At 41.6% G+C, this 22363-nt stretch overlaps 2 protein-coding genes across 15 annotated transcripts in view; one reads left to right on the forward strand and one right to left on the reverse strand.

The window, feature by feature from the left end:
- LDB3 (LIM domain binding 3) overlaps window positions 1–14054 on the reverse strand; it is a 116148-nt gene extending 102094 nt beyond the window's left edge. For 9 of the 14 annotated variants that reach the window (XM_039553730.1, XM_019286653.3, XM_019286656.3 and 6 more), the window contains exon 1: window positions 7762–7979. In XM_039553730.1, the coding sequence (XP_039409664.1) occupies window positions 7762–7854 (93 nt within the window). In that variant the 5' untranslated portion in view covers window positions 7855–7979. The other 5 variants (XM_019286648.3, XM_019286658.3, XM_039553729.1 and 2 more) reach the window with 4 other exon arrangements.
- A 263-nt stretch (window positions 14055–14317) lies between these two features.
- Window positions 14318–22363, forward strand: part of WAPL (WAPL cohesin release factor) — a 137932-nt gene continuing 129886 nt past the window's right edge. The window contains exons 1-2 of the mRNA XM_039553725.1: window positions 14318–14462; window positions 20645–20772. The gene's annotated coding sequence lies outside the window, so the exon portion shown is untranslated. The remainder of the gene's footprint in view (window positions 14463–20644; window positions 20773–22363) is intronic.

Raw genomic sequence — 22363 nt, forward strand, 5'->3', positions numbered from 1 at the left:
AGGAATTTCCCTCCTTCCTCACCCCTTCTCAAGATCTTTCAATGGAGACTAATAATTTACCTGCACATTGATCATTTGGCTAATCTTGCAACAAAACTCAGTAGAGAGTATTATCTCATATTACACTGGACACTACTTAATGCTATATTATGCATTAAAATGGTGGCACCTCAGGTACCCATGTGCAGAAACTTCTGATTACACACAAACTGGCTACATGAGATTGTCTTCTCAGCTAGCTCCCGGCCACTGTGAAAGCTAGATTATAATGAAGACTATTGCATTTTGTACACCATTTTCATACTTCCACATTGCTACTCAAGGTTGGTGTTATTTGGTTTTTAAATATCCACATTTTTGACAGACAATAGCAATACTTTATGCTACTAATTAGACAACAAGATGGGAACTGCTGTTGCTAGTATAGAAAGTTAATGATAGCATATTTGTAGAGCTAATTTCTCTTTGTGTTTCACTGGCTGGAGAACATTTTGCAATAATGTATTCAGAATGGAGATAATGACAGAGATATCTGCTGTGTTATTAAGACAGTCATTTACAGAGTTCAGACATCAGACACTAATAAGTTTTACCTGAAAAAAATCCTACTGGGCATTTTAATTATAAAACACTAACAGTTCAGCAACTTTAAAATCATATTTAATGGTTACCTCCTGATGTTTACTCATTCTAAAGGATCTGCAAAATTATTAACTTTAATAATAATTATGTAAATCTGAGGACTTCCTGAAATACTACATCAATTATATTCTCATATAAGTAAACTCTAAGTCAAAGACTGAACAATGTGTCAGACCACATTATCCAGTTGCCAGGGCACATTGTTAAATGCTTAAACAAGCAAAAAAGGAATAGAACTCATTTGAGTTGTGGATCTGTTTCCTTAGGGTAAGAAACCCTTTCCTCCCTCCCCGATAAAACCACAAGAGCTACTGTTACTTCCGCTTGTGAACTCAGTTTTTCACCAGTCTTGAGTTTTTCATGAAGCTTCTCACAGCTAACACTATATACCTCCTGTTCAAGGGAACAGTTGCATTTCCCTTTCTTTCACAGGAAAGAAAGCTGCAAAGTCACTTTATAACTGAGCTGGCAATTGCACAGATGTTATTCAGCCCAGTTATTTCACACACTGAGCTCTTTTCACAGATAATGCCACAGAAGTATTGATGATTCAGCTACAATCACACTCCAAATTAAAAAGCACTTAGGAGGTGAAATAAGAAAGGGCTTCAAGTTCATGGGTTATGTATTTTGTGTCAGAACAGTCAGAGCAGCGGGTTTGATGATGTAACACCATTTAAACCAGAACTTCAGCTATTACAGGCCATTACTCACATTTATCTGGCCTATATTCTAACAGGGTGTTATGTTTCTCCTGAAATTCAGAACAGATAGAATTGAAGAACACAGCCTGAAATAGGTGATTTCTCTGCACACAGTTTCTGTGCAGAGCACATATACTCCTTATATACCCCTGACCTTCAGCAGTGGGCTTAGTATTTAGTGATTACTTCAATCACACAAACAGATAAGAGGGGCTGCCTTTATGTTCCAAGTACATACCTGATTTAAAGGAGAAATCATTTGACCAAGAGCTGCAGCTAGCTACACGTTCTTCCTGAAAGTTATTTTGCCAAGTACAATACATGCATTCAAATCACATTATGTTATCATGCTACAGTTTAAATAAAATGGTAAGAAAAGCACTGTTCAACAAAAACACCCTTGAGTTTAAAGTTACAACAACAAACTTCATGGATTTTTCAGAATATTTTCTGCAAGGAAAGAAAACGCAAGCTTCTTATTTCTATCATGACTGTCTACACAGAAGGGAAAACTCACCTTGTGCTGGAACTGCTTTGGATAACAAAATTAGGTATTTGCTGAAATCAAACCTTCTCTTAAAGTGTTAGTGGCTCTGGTGAAACATCCACTGGGATTACTCCTCAGACCTGATACAGTATTTTTCGTCAAGACAGGAAATGTTGTCTACCTCAGAATAACTAATGCCTTACCTCTTAGAGCACCTGCACAGCCATATTTAAAACTCTGTTCTGTTTTATTCAGAGCAGGGACTTGAACTGCCTTCCCAGTATCCTGGGATTTTTTGATCTGCAGGTGCCAGAACTCATTTCTCTGGTCCAACAAGTATTATTTAAATGGAATGCAACTACAGAATATGCTCCCCCTCTCCTTGTCTGACATGACACTTGTGTTTGATGAGACATGGAACCTTATCATACAGATGCCCTGTACACTGAGCTGCCATTTATAGTACAGATGCTGTCTACTGGAACATCTCAAATAAACAATACCAAATCAGGAGGTTGAAGAGTTACTTGTAGGGCTCAGGCTCACAGAAACACAATCATTTCCAATGTAGCTGTAAACATACCAGAACTGGCTTGCAAATTAGTTTGAAAGCAAACATACCACCTCAAATAAGTAGCACTCTCCTATGACACTGACAGATTTGCATATACAACAAATAATTGCAGGTAATAAAATTCAGAATGCTGTAACTTCAGAGGAGGTGACTGTTACTCAAGAAGTAACCAACAAATTAAATAGATTATCCCAAAGAAATGCTGAGGCCCACAGAATAGTTGTTTTATCAAAAAAATAGATAGTGAAGTTTCAGAGTGTTCTGAAAAGCTGGCCTGCAAGTATTTAATTTTCCTCTCACAAGGAACTATTTTGAGTTAAACTGTAAGAAGACTGGAGGAATGTGAAACTGCTCAGGCATAAGAAATTACTACGGTTTATCTAGGCATAAGACAGTCGCTATACTAAATGGTTCACTCCCTTCTGAGAAGTTGAATCTGTCATTTGAGCTTTAAAGGAAAAAGGAAACATCTCTACTGAGTAAGAGTTGAAGAGGAAGACTCCTAGACTTCTAGAGGACACCAGATTTATCTGTTAGTTTTGTAGAATACCAACTATTATAAATACTAATCTATAGCTTTTGATATCGTGGAGGACTTCTTATTTGGAGATTTAAAAACCCTCTCAAAGCTGCTGTTGCAGCTGTAGGACAGCTACTCAGCAGTCTGATTCACCAAAGGTGGATGCTTAACAGATGATGTGGGATCAGCACTTCAAGAGAATTTGCTGAATTGATTCAGTTCAATACAGGTAAACTGCATTTTTCTGATTATGATTTATGCACAGCCCCACACAGCCATTCAAAGGACAGCTGCAGAATGCACAGAGCCTGACCCAGATCATCTGAGGTTTTCCTGCATTCGTGAACAGAAGAAAAAAGGTGAAGACAGACTGCCTTCACTCCTCAGTGGTCTGTTGTAAGGCACCGATATGCAATAGCCCACAGGAAATGAATACTCTCACATGGCTCCTCTAAAGCAAAGGCAGTGACAGCCAGAGGTTGGCATATGTATGCTAGGGAGTGGAGGAGGGACAGGAAGCAATCAGGAAGAGATGCTGATAAAAGCAAAGATCCTAACAACTGTGAGAAAAAACCTTCCTGCTCCTGCAGAAACAGACAGCAAAATGCTAGACCAGGGTTTTCCTCCATACTCAAAAAGCTGTTTCAGGCTGCTTGTAGCAGAGTAAGTATACAGATCAGCTAATTAAATTCTTTTTATAGCAGTGTTTGCTGTTTTCCCTCCCTGCACTTACATCATCATCAGATTTCAACCTTTTCATCACTTAATCAAATAAAGAAAAGTAGTTCTTTAATGTTTTTGTTTTGTTTAAACACTATCTCCTGTTTCAGGCTCCCTATTGATTTGGAATCCAAGCAGCTGAAAAACCTCTCTATCAGGAAATACAAAACCGTATGGATAACTGCAGAATGAATATACCAGTTGTGAGTTACCACAGTGATTTAGGGAATATTTCCATTTCCACTACCTAGATGATGATAGTCCCTTCATACCTTCATTGCATCACCTGCAAGCCAGCCTGACTCACTAGAACAGTTTAGTGTTCAGAAATAAAGATTCAAAAACATATGAAGATGTTCAGAACATGGTTATTGCATCCAACCATGCAAAACTGTACCATCTTAGGTAACATGGCAACTGAGCACTTAGATAATTAACTATGTCCAAAAGCCTTCTTACAGAGGATTAGGTTTATAAAATTAATGAATTCTGCTTGCTTCCAGACAGTTCAAGCAGGAGGAGGAAATAAACAGCTTTGCTGCCCATGTCAATTTGGAAAGAGCAGATTTACGTATATGATCACGCCACTGGTGACAGCGTTTAGCACTGCCAACGACCTGCAAGCCTCATTCATTTCAGCAGGGCTGACAGACGTTCAGCTTTACTAAGTCTGTCAATACTGTTTTCCTACCTCTGCTACCTGCTCATGACATCTCATGACAGAATTTGACAACTCATGACAGAATTTTTCTAGTGGGTAGGATTGTCCACAGGGTGGGAACTGGAAAAATAGTTTACAGATGATTTCCCAATGCTATTGTTGAAGGAGTGTGAAAGCTGCAGAGTGACCTTAACTCTTCCCTACTTGTTTTTGTTTCCTCTTTTCTTCTTCCCACCCCCTATGTTAGTCAGGCATTTATTTTTAGATAAAGAACAGATAAGTAGAACAATCCATTTCAGGGGAACACATCTTCACCTGTCACCCAGCTGACTGACTGTGACTCCTGTGCATTATGCTGTTGACTATTCAGCAGTGAGCTGATTACCTGGGCCTACCTAAACGGAAAAAAATACAGTGTCTCAGACACCATTTTGAAGATTTGTTGTGCCAAACAGCTCTGGGCAATTCCTTTCCTAGTCCACTGTGTTAAAAGCATTAGCAATCCCACAATCCTGAATCGTGCTTTTGTCAGCAGGTTTCAAAGACCTTCAGGATTTCTCCCCCGCTCTCCAGGTAAAGTGCAAGATGGGTGGGAATTGTATAGGGCCGGCTGACAGAGTGCAGGTCAAGAGGTCCCCACTTTATGTCTATGTGTGGACTAACTTCATAATGGCACAATACTGGTGTCCTCTTTCAGAAGGGTCCTTGGAAACATGTTGGTCTAATACTGTAGATGGGATGAACGACCCTGGTGTGTTAGACTCTTTCCATCATCTTTCTCAGGAGCTTAGAGGCAATTCTCTTGCATCATGACAGAAGAGCACAGAGCCCTCATGAAAATGGAGGAATCTTTCTGTTCTCTGTGGCCCACCCACAAACAGTCTAATTAATTGGGGGCAGTCAGAGCACAATGAAAATGTCTGCATGCAAACCCTGACTGCAGGCTTAGAGGGACATTGTGCACATGTAGCCAAAAGGGCCACGGCACATCTGGTATTAAAAGCAATTATAATACTCTTTAAGTTCAAGTATTTGGGGTTTAGGACTCATCTTGCACATAGAAAGTCTAATCTCATCTCAGGGCAGCTGTGGATCAAAACCAGTCCATAAATAGGTGTACAGCATCTGCTAGCAACATTCAGAGCTGTGTACCCTTTCCAAGAGAGAGATCTTCCTCACAGTTATCTTCTCTCCTCTCCTCCCCACCAGGAATATCTTAAAAATGTAAGTACAGCTTCCCTTTTCCCACCACACTAAGACTGCAGTTATGGCTGAATTCATAGGTCAACTCACTTATGACTGCAAATTTCTGATTAACAGGAATATCTGATCTGTTTAGAGATACATTTATGTGATAGATGCAAAAGAAAAAAACCAGATTATAATCAAAAGTCATGTATTAAACTATGTTCCAATTAAAAACATCACAACCATCAGGCATAACTATCCCAGCTCCCTCTGAAAGAGACTATGTTAATTCCTGTATGTCTGCTTCTACCCTCATAAGACAGGCTCTAAAATCCAATCCCATGCCAAAGCAGTAGTCCCAGCTAAAAACTGGGCCTTGCTGGGAAGGAGTTCAAGACATTTAACAGGGCTTTCTGACACTGCTAGGGCTGAAAATGCAGTCAACTGTGTGAAGAGCTAATTCCTCCACACCTCTGGGAATTCAGCCGCTGCAGTTTCGCTTCTGCTCCTTCTATGCTCTCCAAAGCCCTATGAGAATCATGCAGCCTTTGGGCACAGTGCTTACACTTTCAGAGAGTACAATCTGAGACAATGAGCTCTTTGGGAAACAACTGGCTTTTCGTTACTGATTGTCTCGTATACAGTGCAAGTGCCACAGCACTGGCCCATGACTGACAGACTCTAGGTATGACTGAATGACTTAGAAGAAAATAATCAACACCATACAGTGCAGGCTGCAAAGTGTCATGCAAATGCCTACAAAAATATAATGGCATCTCTCTGTACTTAGCTTGGGTGGGATGAGAAAAGAAATACCAACACTATTTACAGGAGCAAGATTAATCTGAGTTTACGAAGAGAGTTTATTTTTGTGGGCAGGGGGTATATTAGGTTGTCTTTTACTTGTTTGCTTTAAATAACACTGCCAGAACAGCCTTGTTTGCAATTACTATGCTGCTTCTACAAAAGGAGTTATGAAAAGTACATCTCCTCATCATAGGCCTTAGTATCAAGGTAAATGTGGCTCTGTCTTCCAAGAAAGGAATAATGTGCATAAGAACAAGGGAGATCAGATGATACAGTTTCACAGGATGAATATGAAATAGCATAGCTAAGACTTCAGCAGCTCACCAACTGACTTTGAATCACATTTGTTGCAGAGATATAAATTTTGTACCCACAACTTAACAGACTGTATTTTTTCACTACCAAAAAACCAACATAGTTTTAAAAGCAGTGTAGGTGGCTTTTTTTTTTTTTAATTATTACTTTTGCAGTGGAGCACACCTTTTGTTTGCATTCTACTTGTTTGTCTGATTAAATCATTCTGGTATTTCTCTTACATACTGTTATGTAAGTAACCTCTCTTGTCACTGTACTGCAAAGTCCTCTGCAGGTGATTTGTAGAGGAACCAAGACCTCTCTAGAAAGATCTGAACATTCTGGAGAAGATCTGGAAATGTCAGAAACAAGAAAAAAAGAGAAAGGAGCTACCAGAAATTACACAGAGCTATCTTATAACAGAGAAGTAGGTAAGGGAAACACAAATTTCCTGAAACCAGACAAGTTAAAAAATATTTAAATAACTGAGCTAATTCAGATAATAGGAGTACTGAACGGCAACACCTTAAAATAACACTTCAAGGGGAAGATAAAAAAAAAAGGCATCTAGGAAGTATATGGCTGTAATTGACAGCTACACCAGGTAATTAATTATTAAATCACATGCTGTTTGTCAGCTGCAAATGGAAGGCTTCTGCATAATTTAAGACAGTATTTTATGTACTATTGAGTCTTCTGCTTGACATGTCTAATTTTTATCTAATTTATTTACCCCATCACAAGAGGGGACACATCCCTGTCTTTGTTCAGTTTTAACACCTGACTTCGCGTATTTACATGTTTATTTTCTAGAAATATAATTCTGTATTCCCATTCAGAGTTGTTCTACTCCTTCCCCCAAACAGCACCAGTGAGGCCCCTATCAGCAGAAAAAGGGACAACAGTGTACAAAACAGAACTGGAGGCTTACTTAAAAGAGACACTATCATCATTCATAAAAACATACTAACCAGAACTGTCTTCCTGAGGCTTTATCAATGCCAGGTTGTACTTCAAGCTGGTACATTTCAAGTTCACATTATATTGTCTTTATTCACACCTAGGTGCAAAGATCCTCAATTCTGCTAGGCCAGGTCAAAGTGTACATACCACTGCTATTTTCCAACCCAAACAAGCTCAACGAGTTTTTTTTTGCACACTTACTCTGGAGATGGTCAAGGGCATGTTGAAGTCCTTGCCCCCTTGCAGTCGGAAGCCCCACGGTCCAGGTCCATTCAGAGTCACACTGTAAGCCATTTTGTACCGCTTTCACAGGCAGCAACAGGGCGCTGCAGGACAGAAGGATGGGGCAGACAGAAAAAGTGAAAAAACAGAATGAGAACAGGGAAGGATTTTACATAATGAAAGCAGTTCTCTCTCTGCCTTGCCTGTTCAGTCGTGCTCTGATACCACCTAAGAATAGATGGGAGCTATAATGCAGATGCTGATATCCCAGCTGAGTAAGGCCCATAAAAGGTTTGTAACCAGACACCTACTATGCAAAGACTTCATGACTCAGAGGTCTAATATAGTCCCCAGGGAAGGGGACAGATCTTTCTAGGCTCCTCAAGCCCCTCACGCTGCTCAGTTACTTTATGGACAAACCACACATTTTAATAAAACAAGCAAACAAAATCCCATGCTAAAATCCCAAACACCCAAGTCTCTTCACTAACCTGTTAACAGCTACAAAGCCATTTTTAAATTCTGCTTCAGCACCTAAGTTTCTTGCACTGTGACATATAAAACAAGTTCCTTCTACATAGATCTTTCCATATGTAGCAGGAAAGGCACCAAGAAAGTGTTTACCTTCTTTTGCAATGGTTTGTTAAACTGAACAATGTATATACTACATGCATTTAGCATCACCAAAAAAAATCTTCAAAATTTCATGTTTGGCTCTTGGTTCCACAGCCCTTGCTTTCTCTAGGAAAAATTAACATTTATTCTTTCTGAATGCAGAAAGATGTATCACGGGATACTTCTAATCAGCATTTAATTTCTGTGACAAGAGCCTGGTTTCGCTACATACCTGTTTAGTCATTTCAGTACAAGTCTTCTAAAGGTGTGACACTTAAATGAAAGGCTAAGAATACAAATAGTTAGCTAACTGCTTCCTTAATTAATTCCTTGATTTTTTTCATAGCTTACATTCCAGTTCTTAGGTGTTCCATAAAACTATAACCCTTGTACAGTAATGCTGGATACCATTTGTGCCTTAGATTGGAAATTGCTAAAATACAGAGGGCATGAGGGAGGAAAGAAGCTGTTGGCAGAACTATAGATAAAAACCAAAAGTTTCTGCTCTCAGGGTAAAGCTACAAACATTAAAAAATGCTCACCCCTTTCAAGTCATTAATTTGTGCAGGACCTGCAGAACCCCTCTCCTGTCTCTTCACAGCATTTATCCTCCTTTATCTTCGGGTTAGAAAGAAATTGCCATTATATTAAAAAAGGGGAGGAAAAAGGAATGGGTTCTACTTTGATAATCAAAAAGACAAGCAAACACACACAATGCACTAGAGTGAGGCAGCTCAGCTTGAACATTGATAATGGGTCACCCTGCCAACACCTATCTTAAAACATGATAAATATCTGATGACAAAACAGCAGAGAGCAAACACTACCGAGAACTCAGTCTTTATCTAAGGAGATGGTCGATAATTTCTCAAAGCCATGAAGCAATAAAAGTTTCTGTCTAGCATCCACAGTGCCAGAAAAGCCATTTGTACAAGGGAATAATTAATCTCTGCATAGGCACTAGACTAAACCATATAACCCTATCTTTTAGCCAGAGGTCCACATTAAACCACAGCAATTCACACAGATGTAAATAAAAGTTACACTAAGCCAGTAGAACTGGCCCCAACCAAAACTAAAGCAAATAGCAAGACACAGCTTGAGAAGAAAGTAGGGTTTTGATGTCTCACAAATACCTCAAAGGTACATTTACATTAAGAGTATTTATAATCTGTCCTCTCTGAGTCCAGAACCATTGATGCTTGGATGATGACTTTTGAGAAGACAAAACTGACTTGTTGGACTTAAAATGGCAGAGTTTCCTGGCCTGCCAGTTTATCTAGTACTGAATTTATTTTTTTGAAAGCCAGATGCACACACAGAAGTTTGAAGGTATACTCTCATTGTACTATTCCTTTTACTTTTCCTAGGAATTCGCTGCTGTTTTTAGTGCTCTTTCTTGGCTCCATTTCAAGGGTTCAGGAGAACAGAATAAAACCAGGAGTAAGATAAACCTAACAAGTCATTGCCTCATTACTAAAGACAGTATCACATAAATAAGTATTAGAAGGAAGGTTACAGTTTTATGGGCTGTGAATTCTGTGCATGTTACCTTCCCATACCTAAATCTTCAGTCATTTGTGTAAAAAAAGGGGAGGGGGTATCAAACCCCAGAACAGAATAAAGCCACATAACAAACTGAACAGAGCTAAGCATTAAGAAACAGAGATGCTGCTTAATCAAACACTACGTGCTTCCGTCCTACTTTCACATCTATAACATGCCATTTGCTTATCAGTTAGGACATCTGAAAGGATCTGAGAGATCCTTCAGGTTGAGTCGTGTGCTAAGAAACCAGAGTGGGCATCTCATTAGGGGATCTGTCATTTGAATGAAATGTTAAACTGAGGTCACTTGTTCCTACTCCTTTGGTTTCCATCCTTGTCTGCACAAATGTTCAGCATAGCTTGGCATTTTTAAAAGGAAAGTGCAGAGGATATGCCAGCGCCCCGGCCAACATTCCCCTTCAACACATCAGCACCACAGCTCTTTCATGTGTCAGCACTATCACTACCAGGTGCAATTTGGAGAAAGAATACTCCAGTTTTCTCTCTCCAGACCTCCCTAAGTCCTTTCCCTCCTGTGTCTATATCCCCTCTGCCTGCCTGAAGAAAACTCTGCTCCTAATAATGAAGTTAAAATGCTACAGGAAGCTCATGCTGTAGTCACAGCTCTATTTGTTAGGGATAGTCAGCACAGGTCTCACCTAAAGACTTTCAGTACAATCAGCCTCTAACTAAAAAAGCTGATGATCCACCCAGACGGCCATTTCAGCCCTGCCCTGTTTTCAAAGGTGAGACATCAGTGCAGCAGGTATAGTGCCATCACAGCTAACAGCACAAACCTCAGCAAAACCTTCTGGGAAACCAGAGGCTGAAATAAACTGTGTATACATAACTGGCAATTTCCTTGTTTTTCAGAGGCTTGTGATGTTTAGATTAGGTTTTAAGTTGCTTTACATAACTGCCTGCTAGTCTGTTTCAAAAATAATTTTTATTTGCTCAGATAATACTATTTTGTTTCTCACAGTGTTCCTTCTTCCTTGCATTCTGTGGCTATGTCAAAATCTATGACTTGCTTAAAACTCCCTCTCTTCAGAGAGAAGCTATGCTGAGCACCAAGTCAGATGAGGTCACTGATGTAAGGGGTGACATTTAAACAAAAAACATATTCCAGGAGCAGGGTGACATTTTCTCTACACATATCAAATCAGAGGATTGTCCAGAGCTCACCAGGCATCCCCCCCTGCCCCCCAAGCTATTCCCAGCTGACTGATGGGAACAGTTGCGAGGAAGCTGGATGGGTACCAGGCAGAGGAGAGTGCCACCACCTCCAGCAAATGCCTCTGAGCCTGAGCAGAGCTGTCCTTCCACAACTCCAGCAGAGATGTTACACCAGCGGAAACAATTCACACGTGCTAGGAGACCATGCTGTGTGTATTACAGTGAACTGACTTTGGGAGAGCTACAACTGCGTGCTCGGGAGTGCACAGACATTAAGTGAATGAAATAAAAGCCTCTAGTGTCAGTACTAAATTAAGGTGGAAGGAAACAAGTAATGGAAATTCCAATTGTTAAGGCTGCTACTACTTCATGAAGCTGGCCACATTAGTCAGGGGTTATATTTTAGCTGCTGTGCTAGATGTACGGACAGGGGAGACTTGAATTACGGTTACTGCAGCGACAAGGTTGTATCATTTGGATCATCAAGGATTTCAGAAGCAGATTGCTTGAGAGTTTGACTTTTGAGCTGCAGTAGACTATGAATCTCTGGTACATAAAAAGATACATATAAGGTCATGGTTTCAATGTTTTATGTCTAGGCAAATGAGAGATTTGCACCGCACAGGAATAAACTATCATTTCCTCTTTAATAGAAAGATGTTCAACAAGCTGGATTGACTTTCCTTTAGAAAAAACAAACAAAAAAATCAACCAACCAACAAAGAAAGCCAAGCAAAAAGATTGTCTTTCTTTCAGTCTCCTTCACCTGAGGAACTGGCAGTACAAGAAGGCAGCATTCAGCTTTATGACAAACACACCGTTTTTGTCCCATGGATTCCTGCACTGTCCCCAGTACAATTATCTACAGTCCTTCAGAAGAGTGGGAAATCAAGGGGAATGGAGCCTTTGAAGAAACTACTCGCTAGACACACACATGAAGAAAACCTAAGCTTTGAACCAGCTGTCCAATATATGCAATCCTAGAGTTTTCCAAAGTTTTGAATCAACCCAATGTTAAGTACATTTCACATGAAATCAACAGGTCCATTTGGGGATTGATCATCATTGTCATCCACAGGACAAAATAGTACATATTTACTATACATTAGCTAAGCAGTGCTAAGAAATTTGAAATTGACACATTAGAGATGGAAAAAACTTTTATCTCTGAATTCCTAGCTTGCCAGTGACAAACTGAAAATACGAGTAATTACCAAGAGCAAAGATATTTTTTCCCCACAAATTCAGCACAAGTTCAATATTGCTCCCAAAGTAAGACTATTCTGCAAAAGAGCTCATTGCAATCTCCTTTCCTTCACTGCTGAACTCCGAACTAAGTTGACCTAATCCTACTTTACTTCCATGTACAGCTTTGTTTCACCTATTTATTAAAAATCCTTCCATTCTCACAGACCTTAGGATTTCTGAACTCCTGTTAGTCCCTTTATCACGTTGTCCTATGTCCTGATCTTTCTCAAGAAGCTAGATTTTTCACACTTGGCTTCACCACATTTTGCTTTGTCAATACCTTACTAAGACTGTGCTTCGTGGATTCCAGAAAAAGCCCATAATGTTGGGGTGATATGCTCAAGCAATAAAATGATAGATTATCTTCCTTGTCTATAATATAATGCCTTCAGAAATGCAGCTAAAATGTTTCCTGTTTGGCTGTTTGCTGCTGCCAGTATCACTTTACCAATTAACCCAATCTGCTATCTACACCTCCCTCTAGATCCTTCACCATAACTGTTTTCACCCTTACAAAAAAACCCCTGTATTTCACACTTTTTTCCTCTACTACATGGCCTTTTTTTTCCTGCACCGACCTCCTTTAACTACAATAAAAGATTTGGTATACAACACAGTTTAGTCAGAATTAAACTTTTAAAGAGTTGAAGATTTTTTTGGTAACTATGTTAAACTGGAAACCTGTGGAGAGACAGATTCACCATGAAAGGGAAGGGGAAGATACCCCTCCAGACTGTTTGTCAAGATTTAAGTGTATGTTACTAAGTTCTCATCTTACCAGCTTTTCAGTCATTGTTTTTAAAGACACTCCCTAAACCATGTAATATTTACGACTTCCACGGCACTTACCTTCCCATAAGAAAATTTCTTCTTTTAAGGTAAAGAACACCTAAACATCTGTTGTTTTAAGCATGCCCTGTTTATAAATGTAACCACAGCACTTAGGTTACCAGCTTTAGGTGAGAAAAACGAGTCAACAGCAGCAAGCTGCATTAAAACGCAGGGCTCAGTTTCTAATACATGGACTTGAGGTAGAAAAAGAAATCTGCAAAATGTATTGCTGTTCAGTTTTCCTTGTTATTCTCCAACTCTGGGCTGAAACCAGGAAAGTTTACAGCAATCCTGTGACTACTGTAATTTGTGCCTTTCTGCAGGGGAGCCTAATTGACTGTTTGGCCTAAGGAAAGGGAAAACAGTGAACGAAAAAATCCAAACAATCCCAAAGACAACACCGTCAGCTCCACAGAGACCAAGGGCTGAGCTCTGACATCGAGGTCACAAGACCTCTTACGGCGCAGGCTTTGCCTCCTCACTGCCCGAGGTCTGGCACAGCGCGGGGAGCGCACAGCGAGGCTTACGAGAAGGATCTTGTGCAGTCAGTGTAATTTGGCCATCACAGATTCCTCTGGGATCACCACAGCACACTGATGTAGCGGTGCGCCCATAAGAACAAGGGTGCAAGATAACTAAGCAGCCTCCCAAAAGTTACACTTCAGCCTCGCCTACTTACTTCTGCCTTGCCAGTAAGGGCTCTCCAGGGTTTAACTTTCCACTACAGACACGCTGTAGCCGCGGCGCGACCCACCTTGCCCGCTCGCAGTGTCTCGCTCAGCGATACCTCCGGGCCGAGCAGCCGCCCCGCGCCCCCTCCGGCCGCGCAGCGCTGCCCGGGCCGCGCCGGGTGGGTCCCGCCCTCGCGGGAGCCGCGGCTGCCGCACCCACGGGCATCGCCCCCGCAGCCAGAGGGCGGCCGCGACCGGGGCCGAGGGGAGCGCTGAGGCACCCACCCGCCCCGGCAGCGAGAGAAGAGCCGCTGCCCCGCAGGTGCAGCCTTTAAGCACCCGGGCTGCCGGGAGCACCGCGCTGAGGGAGGCGGCCGCTCCCCGTCCCGCCGCGAGGGGGCGCTGGGCGGGCGAGGCGGCGCGGGAGGGGATTTGCCTCAAGCGGTGGCGCAGGGACCGATCCGCAAGAAGCCGCTGCCGGCGGCGTGTAAATATCCGAGTTTGGGCCGAGATCACCTCGGGGCCGCGGTGGCAGAGCGGGAAGGTGACACAGAGCTGTGGGGAACGGTTCGGCCGAGCGCCGGGGCAGCAGGTATCCCGGGGGGCGGGCGTTCCGCGTCTGAGCCCTCAGGGAAGGATGCGAGGGATGAAATGGCGGCGGGAGCGGGGGGGCTGCGCCCGCGGGTGGGACCAGGAACGCTGTGGAAGGCGGCGAGGGCGGCCGGGAGGGGCTGCTGTCCTGCCCAAGTTTAGCAAAAGCTCTCGAGCTTGTGCGTTAATGCTGTGCGGGCTTGGAGCCCGCAGCCTTCAGCCCCTTCGCTCGCCGCCGCAACACGAGTGGGAACGGTGGTTTCATTCACTGACCCGTAGGAAAAGTGGCAGCAAGGTTGTTTTCCCCCACTGATTCACTGGTGTGGATAAGCAATGGTCGTTTTAATTAAGTGCAAAAGTTAAAACGACGTCCCGAGAGGAGACAAAGGGTTTGGAAGACAAAAAATGCAGAACGAACAATTTAATTGCCCACCAGGATACTGATTCTGAGATGATTTAAGAGATTGAGCCTTGTGGTGCCTTCACATAGTCCTGCTGAGTACTGTCAAGGACCAGGCAGCCCGCTCCATACATCCCTCTGTTCAGCAGTTCTGTTTGGTTTGCTTTTTTGGCTTTTTATGTTATGCCCCGAAAGTATCCTGCAGAAAGTCAGCTGTTTTCTCAGTACAATGACAGAGCCACTGCTTTATGAGTTTGTTAAAAAAAAATAGAAAAGCCTGTTCCCGAGCGTTGAACCGCTGGAAACTCGTGCGGTGCCCCGTGGCATCGGAGCCCCCTGGGATTTGCCCAGGATGTCCCGGGCTGGGAAGGCCCCGGTGGCCCCGTGCCGTGCTCCGCAGCGGAGCGCGCTGTGCCGAGGGGCCGCTCCCGGTCAGCACCAGGGACAGGGCGGCGGCGCGGGCGGCACCGGCCTCGCTGTCCGGGCCCGGGGCAAAACCCCGCAGTGAGGGGCCGAAAGCGCCTCCCGGGCCGGGATAAACACAGCAATGGAATCCCTGGAACGCACAACCCTTTTGAGAACTTCCTCAGCTCCAGCCTGATTAAAAGGATCGCAGTTCAGGTTTAGTTTCTTGCCTTATGGAACCTCAAGTCTCTTTACACTTCAAGTACTGAATGTGGTACACATCAAATGGGCTCTTTTGGTCCAATACACAGGATGCACAGACAAGGCCAAGAAAAAATTGATCTCAATTATATCTGTATTTATATTTGGCCAAAATTCATATTCATATGCATTGTGACTTAATGGTAGTTGCAAAAATATTCCACTGACAAGTTGGCTTATATGCCCAAAGGAAACATTTTGCATCTTGTGATGAGGTGAGCAACCTGATAAAGTAGCTTAGTTAGTGATTTAGGCTGGAAAACATGATCCAGATGGTGCGAAATTATGTTTATTTCATGATGTTCTGTTAGATTATCCCATTCTGTGTGTGATAGAAAAAATCATACTTAGATTTAAGGACTTACACCTGAACTTTTCCAAGGCCTTCAATAACCTGATTTTCTGCTCCCTGGTAAAAGTATCAGCAAGGATGACTGGGAATTGGCCAATAATCCTGTTCTGATAAGTGGTAGATCAGACTTTGTTTTTGTTTGAAACAGGATGAAATACACTAGCTTGTATGTTTCTCAATAGGTCACTCAAGGCCAGGGAACTTGAAAGTATGGGAGCTCTACCTGCTCAGCACTCTCTAAGAGAGCCTGCAGGCTTATTCCCAGAAATTTGTGCCTGTCGTTCGGAGGGACAAAATCCTCTGTCCCGTTTTTCTAGAAAGCAGTAGTGACAGTATTAAACTTGTATTTTAAATCATGGTTCAGAAGTATGTTGCTTACCTACCAATCGCCTTGGAATAGTTCCCCGAAACACCTTCAGGGTCACCACTTCGTACAAAAAGCTGAGCACTGTGACTACACTGGCTAGGCCATCTTGTGCAAACAATCCTATTTGCTTTCTGCAAAGTAGCTTAATGATAGATTTAGCTGTCTGTTTTCCTCAGTGACTCACTCAGTGTGATTTGCCTTTGACCCATGAGTTTCATTCCAGCCTGGGCAATTTCCTTTACTGGAAAATTCAGATAGTTCTGTTAAGGGCTAATTTTCTGCAAGTCTTTCTCCTAGTCCTCTATCTTTTCTTCTAATCACAATCTGATCTCCCAAACTGTTTCATCAGCTGTTCAGCCTCAGATCAGTCTCAGAAACATTGTTTTCCTTGTAAATAGGCCCCTCATTTTTCATAAACTTCTGCCGTATGTCTTCATTAGGGTTATGAGGTACTTTAGTAAGCTGTCTGCACAGTTTATTTGCAGTAATTTTAAACTGAAGGTGCGACCACCATGGATGGAAACTTAAAAAAATGATTGCTACCCAACAAGGCTGGCCTCCTCAGCTACTGAGGGGCTCCTCACTAATGATGATAGGAAAATTAACAAGTAAAGTGCAGACACTGCAGCACAAAGTATGGATGTTGCTTCCTCCTGGGATAATGCTTTTGACATCGCATCTCACTCCCTGCCCAGCCGAAGGAGTTCTGAGTTCAGAAATAAACAAGTGATGAGTGTGGCTTTCTGAAAGCCTCTATGGAGGAACAAGTAACTGGGAAGAAGATACTGCCTTTGGTTTGGATGGGCTGTGTAGGTGTTATTTCTCTGTGGCAACACTGATGTGACTGTTCAGACAGGAGTGCTAACATTCAGAGGAGTGCAGATCTGGCCTGCTTCTGCACTGTCATTTACCCAGACTGTAACAGCTCCAGTAAATGAGATTGTTCCATTTGTGATTGCTTAGCTGGAACACAATTTTCCTAGTCCTTTGCACATGCTGTATAAGGGGGCAGGAGAGTCAGTGGTTTGTTCCTTCTGTCACTGGCAAATAAATGGGCAATTTGCAAAACAACTCACAATTTTCACTTCCCTTCTGATAAAAGACTGGGAGGAATTTCTTTAAAATTAGGACTATAGATATGTCCAGTTAATGGTCTGATTCGTGTGGGATTGTGTTCTGCCACTGGCAAAAAAGCTGCCAAAGGAATCTAATACTTTGGATATCCACAATTATTTTGTTTTGCAGAAATTTTACAAAAAATCTTAGGAACATGTAGCAAGCACAGCTCAGATGAAGATCATATTTTTAGTGACTCTCCTTTAGTAATTTTACCCTTATAAGATAGAGGTCCATCATTCCCATTTTCAGTCTTATCTTAATTTTGGAGGCTTCCTAGTGTTGCCCATATACAAGAGCAAACAAACATGCAAACAAAGTAATCGAAAGGTGAAGCTGTTACATAGAGTTCAATAGGACATTGTGAATTGCAATTCTAGAGTGTTGCTCAAACATAAAAAAAGAAGGCTGTCCACATGGCAACCTCCTTGGACTATTCCTGTCATTTCCCTGAGCTATATTATTAGCATAACATTCCTGGTACAGGATGAAAACACAGTCATGGCAGTAGGTAATTCAGGAGGGACTGTCAGCAGCATGAAATGCTGCTTGACTTATAACCCGTGCCACTTTCATGCTAAATTTGGGCTAATCTGGCCCCAAAATGTCAGCACAAAAATCTTGTGCACTGATTTTAGACAGAAGAAAAGCTGGAATTCTCTTAAAAAATAGTATTTTCAGTTAGTTTGGCTAAATAAATGTCAGCCTCTTAATTCTCACTGTTTAAATATTCATTTGTAAATGCAGGCTCTTTTTATAAAGGGAAAAGTGAATCTCTTCCCACTTTTTTCCCCGTGGTATCTCTCTGCATCTCTCCATTGAAGATTGACTAACCCATCATTGCATCTTTGTTACAACAGGCACTGTTAATCTTCTGTTTGAGTATGTAAAACCTTCCTGAATGTGCCTTGCAGCACTCCAAGAGTAAATGATACGGCCTTTTACAGATAATCTTGGGTACTGCACTAAATTGAATTGCCCAACTCACAGAAGGAGTTAATGCCATACTCTGACTCAGAACTGACTACCTTTGATATTTACCACAAAGCAGTGTCAGCTGAGTACCAGTCTTGTTCATTTTGGTTACTTGGTGCCTTGATCTGATGATTTGTTCAGTTGAGCCTATTGATTTATTGAAGCAGTTTTCACTGGGACATATGAAGACTGGGATAATCTTTGCTTAGGAAACTGTGAGCTGAGTTTAACTTAGCTGCTGCTGGAGCGTGAGTGCCATATGTTTTTCTTCAAAGGGTAGCATCATGGTGCCCAGCCTTGAAGAAAGGTCTTGATGGTCAGGTGCTAAATTTACAGCTCACTATTTGGTAACTGAGCAATCAGCTCCATCCTTGCACAATGTGTTCATGCAGTAAGTAGAATGAAGGACTAGTAAAGGCACACCATGTCAAAAAAATGTTCTAGAGCACATCTGTACAATCACAATAAGTAAAATAAATCAATTTATTTTGTAGCTTTATTGGCAGTTTCAGTAATTCAAAGTTTGTTTAGGGTCAGCCAAGCTTTCCAACTGAGTTTCAGTGGGCTAGGGGAGGACAAGTGGGATACAAATTCCAGATCTTATTGTGTAAGTAACCTGTTTTAATTCCCCCATTGTTTCAGACAGTGCATGAGTTAACAAGAATAGAGCTCCCAGACAAGTCAACAGGAATGTCTTATTCTTTATTCCATTTTTATTATTTTGGTCCTCACCCCATTCCTTTACAGGCTGGATATGAGTTGTAAAGGGGAAGGAATAAAAGTTTCAGTGATGAGCTTTTTTCTTCTTATGAGCACTTTCAAGTTTAGATCAAGTAAACTAGTAACAGTCAAATTTTATTGAAGTCAAATAATTCTGCTGGAACCAAGCCACTAGCTCTTGGAAGGAGGAAGCAGAGAAAGACAAGTGCCTGCAAGTTAGTCACATGTTGAAACAGAAACATTGTGGGGTCCTGTTGACTTGTCAAATCAACCAACATTTTGAGTGTAATTTGGTGTAACTTGCACTGTATATGTAATAGCTGTGAGTGTTGCATTTGGGACTTCCAAAGATTTTCAGTTGCTGAAGTTCAATTGAATGTCCTTCAACTATCAGAATCATTTCTCAAATCTCTGTCTCCAGTCCTGAGAGATGCAAAAGTGGAGAATAAATACTAGTATTGTGAAAATCTTAAGCAAGTAGTCACAAAGACACAAAGTTCTTAGTAGGGGATATTGCTTTACTGCCTCTGGACTTTTTGGTTTTTAACTGAAAAATTCAGAACTGATTTATGATCCCCATGAAGTTGTCTAATTGCCATGATTTTCTGTTCAGAGAACTCCCCTTAAGTAGTGGATGAGAAACTCAGTTTCCATCAGGATCCACCTTGTATGGCTGAATTCTCTGAATCCTTTTGCTGTAAGTTTTTACTGGTATCATGCCATTCCTACTTCTATGGCTGTTCTGGTAACACATCTGGCCTTGACTATCTTTTGGCAAAAGAAATGCCCTGATCCTAAACGCCAGATCCTGGGTTTCCCAGAAATGGCTTCCAGTGTTGCTGGACAGTCAGCTGTGTTATTTTGAAAACTCCTGGAGTAATTTTATTTTTGAAAGCTGGAATTCAGGCAGCTCACACTGTTGCCATGTTCATGAGCTGCTCTAATATGTAATTGTCTTTGTACTGTGACCCAGTGAAAATGGAGCAGGTTCAGCTGTGATGGGACTCTTTCTATTTCAGGAAACAGCACAATGAAGGGAAGCTGCAAGATGCAGCTCTGTAATATGTGCTGTGGCCTCCTTAGCCCTGTCTCTGGAATCATTATGGTCTGTCTCCTGCATGTGAGGAAAATCAAGGATTCAGTGAAAGGAGCAAGGAGAAATCTGGCACAAGATGGTAACTCTGAGTCCCTTTTCTGGCCCACAAACAGAAAGAGAATATGCCTGTTTCATATGAAGTTACTGTTTTCCAACAGTTTTGGATTCCCTACTTTATTTGCGGACAGTTTATTTTGATGCAGTGCTAATGGGTATCCTGAGTTGTGTTTTCTTACTTGCTTCCTTTGCCTTTGGTCATAGTCTACCATGACAGTTTGGGCTAAAACAAGAATTAAAGTAAGTGTGATTTGTTGAAATGCAGTTTCACATCATATTTCATGGAATTTACATGGTTTTAATTCCTTCAGGTGAAAAAAATGGTATCTACAGCGCCTAAAGAGAGCAGCTCTTTCTGTGTGAAACTTACTTCTCATCTAACTGAACATAATGATCCTGAACCTGAAAGACTGGTGTGGCTTTTTGTTTTTCAGAGGAATGATTTTCAAAAGGAATCCATGCAGTGAATGTGATGAACCACCACACTGCCTGATGCTACTACCCCAACTCTGTCCTTCATCAGATTAAGTTCTCTTCTTACTTCACTGAGCAGCAGCAGAAAGTGAGTTTTAACAAGTGCATCTGGAAAATAGCACTTTGAATAAGATCTGTCAGTATACACTAAGGGTTCTGCCATGTCCTTCTGTTACTCAGACACTTAAGCTGAGGACAGCAGCATCAAAAGGATTCATATTTTTAAATCACAGTTGGAGGGTTATTATAAGCCCAGACTCCATCTGTTTTCATGTTAAGGTGGAACCATAAATAGGTCTTTAAAAGCCAGGAGGGAGCTGTGTTTAATTAATGCTGGTTTTGCCACCTGAGGGCATTGGGGCTGCTTGGAAGGGGGTACTAGAAGTGTGAAATACTGAAAACTAGAAGAAGATGGTGATACTGCTGGGAGGGCTTGAAAGCAGGACTGTCCATGGGATGTGTGTCAAGGAACACTTGACTGCAGGACCTGCCATGTAGAAGGGGGCTGAGTCCTGATCAGGAGATCAGGGTTTGAGAGGAAAGTGAGGTGAGGAACAGCTATTTCTTAGCAGCTTTATGGAAAGGGTAAGCAAGGGCCTTCCCTCTGACCCTGTGGGTTAACTAGAGAAGAGTTGACTGTTCCCTCATTGCTGGAAGTAGGGAAAATGAGAAGAATTTCTAAGAGATGTGGACTGAGCTGAGCAGGATTTCTGCAGTCTGCACAACAGGATGAAGGTGAGCAGTCACACTGGGAAAGAACTTGTAGATTCAGATCTGAAACTTTTTTCAAAAAAAGAGAAAACCAATTTTACTTAGTTTGTTTTCAAACCTCTCTTTCTCGTTTTCCTTTTTTTAAAAGGTAAACTTGCATAGCATATCTAATACAGACAAATAAGGGAAGGGGTATTACTGAAAACACTGTCGTGTGTTCTATTCTGTGGTTATGTGTTTACAGCTATGACCAGTCAGTGTAGTGTATGTTAATACTGCCAGAACTCTGATGAGAGCTGGTTTCCTTGAACTCACAGGTCAGCACTGGACAGTTACCTTGGAGAATCTGGCATGCTGTGATAACAGCCACATGCTCCAGCCACTAGAAATTCTTCTATAAGCTTTTAAGAGTATAGTCTTATTCTTGCCTTCTTTCCTTCCTTTCATGGCTGAGCCTTACTATGTTCTTAACAGTTCTTGGAGTTCAAGCTTTGATGAATTGCCCTATTTTAAATCCTTTGATATTAATGGAGCTCTTTTGTGCATGAAAGTAGAAGTTGGTCCTGAAAGCATAGCTCATGTCTGGACAGGGAAGAAACAACAATCTGATGTTCAGAGCAGGCTAAACTATACAGTGTTCTCTTATTTTCATTCTAGGCAATAGTCAGGAAAGTTTGTGGAAACTTTGTATGTTTGATTTTGTAGTGCTTCATACTGTTTATTTTGCTCTTGTTTCCTGGATGACACTGCTAGTCAAGGATTCCCTTCTTCCATGAACGATTTCTGCCCCACAAATTCTAGAGCAGAAAACCCTAAAAATTATTCTACCACCTGTTTGACTTTTCTCACTTCAAGGGAAAAACATATATATTTCATGTAGGGCTTTTGATCAAAAACATGTACACAATTGCATGCTACAAATTTTTCTTAGTTACGACTTACCAATAAAATGCCTGATTCTACTTCAC

Source organism: Corvus cornix, chromosome 6 (genome assembly GCF_000738735.6).
Source record: "Corvus cornix cornix isolate S_Up_H32 chromosome 6, ASM73873v5, whole genome shotgun sequence".
Lineage (NCBI taxonomy): Eukaryota > Metazoa > Chordata > Aves > Passeriformes > Corvidae > Corvus > Corvus cornix.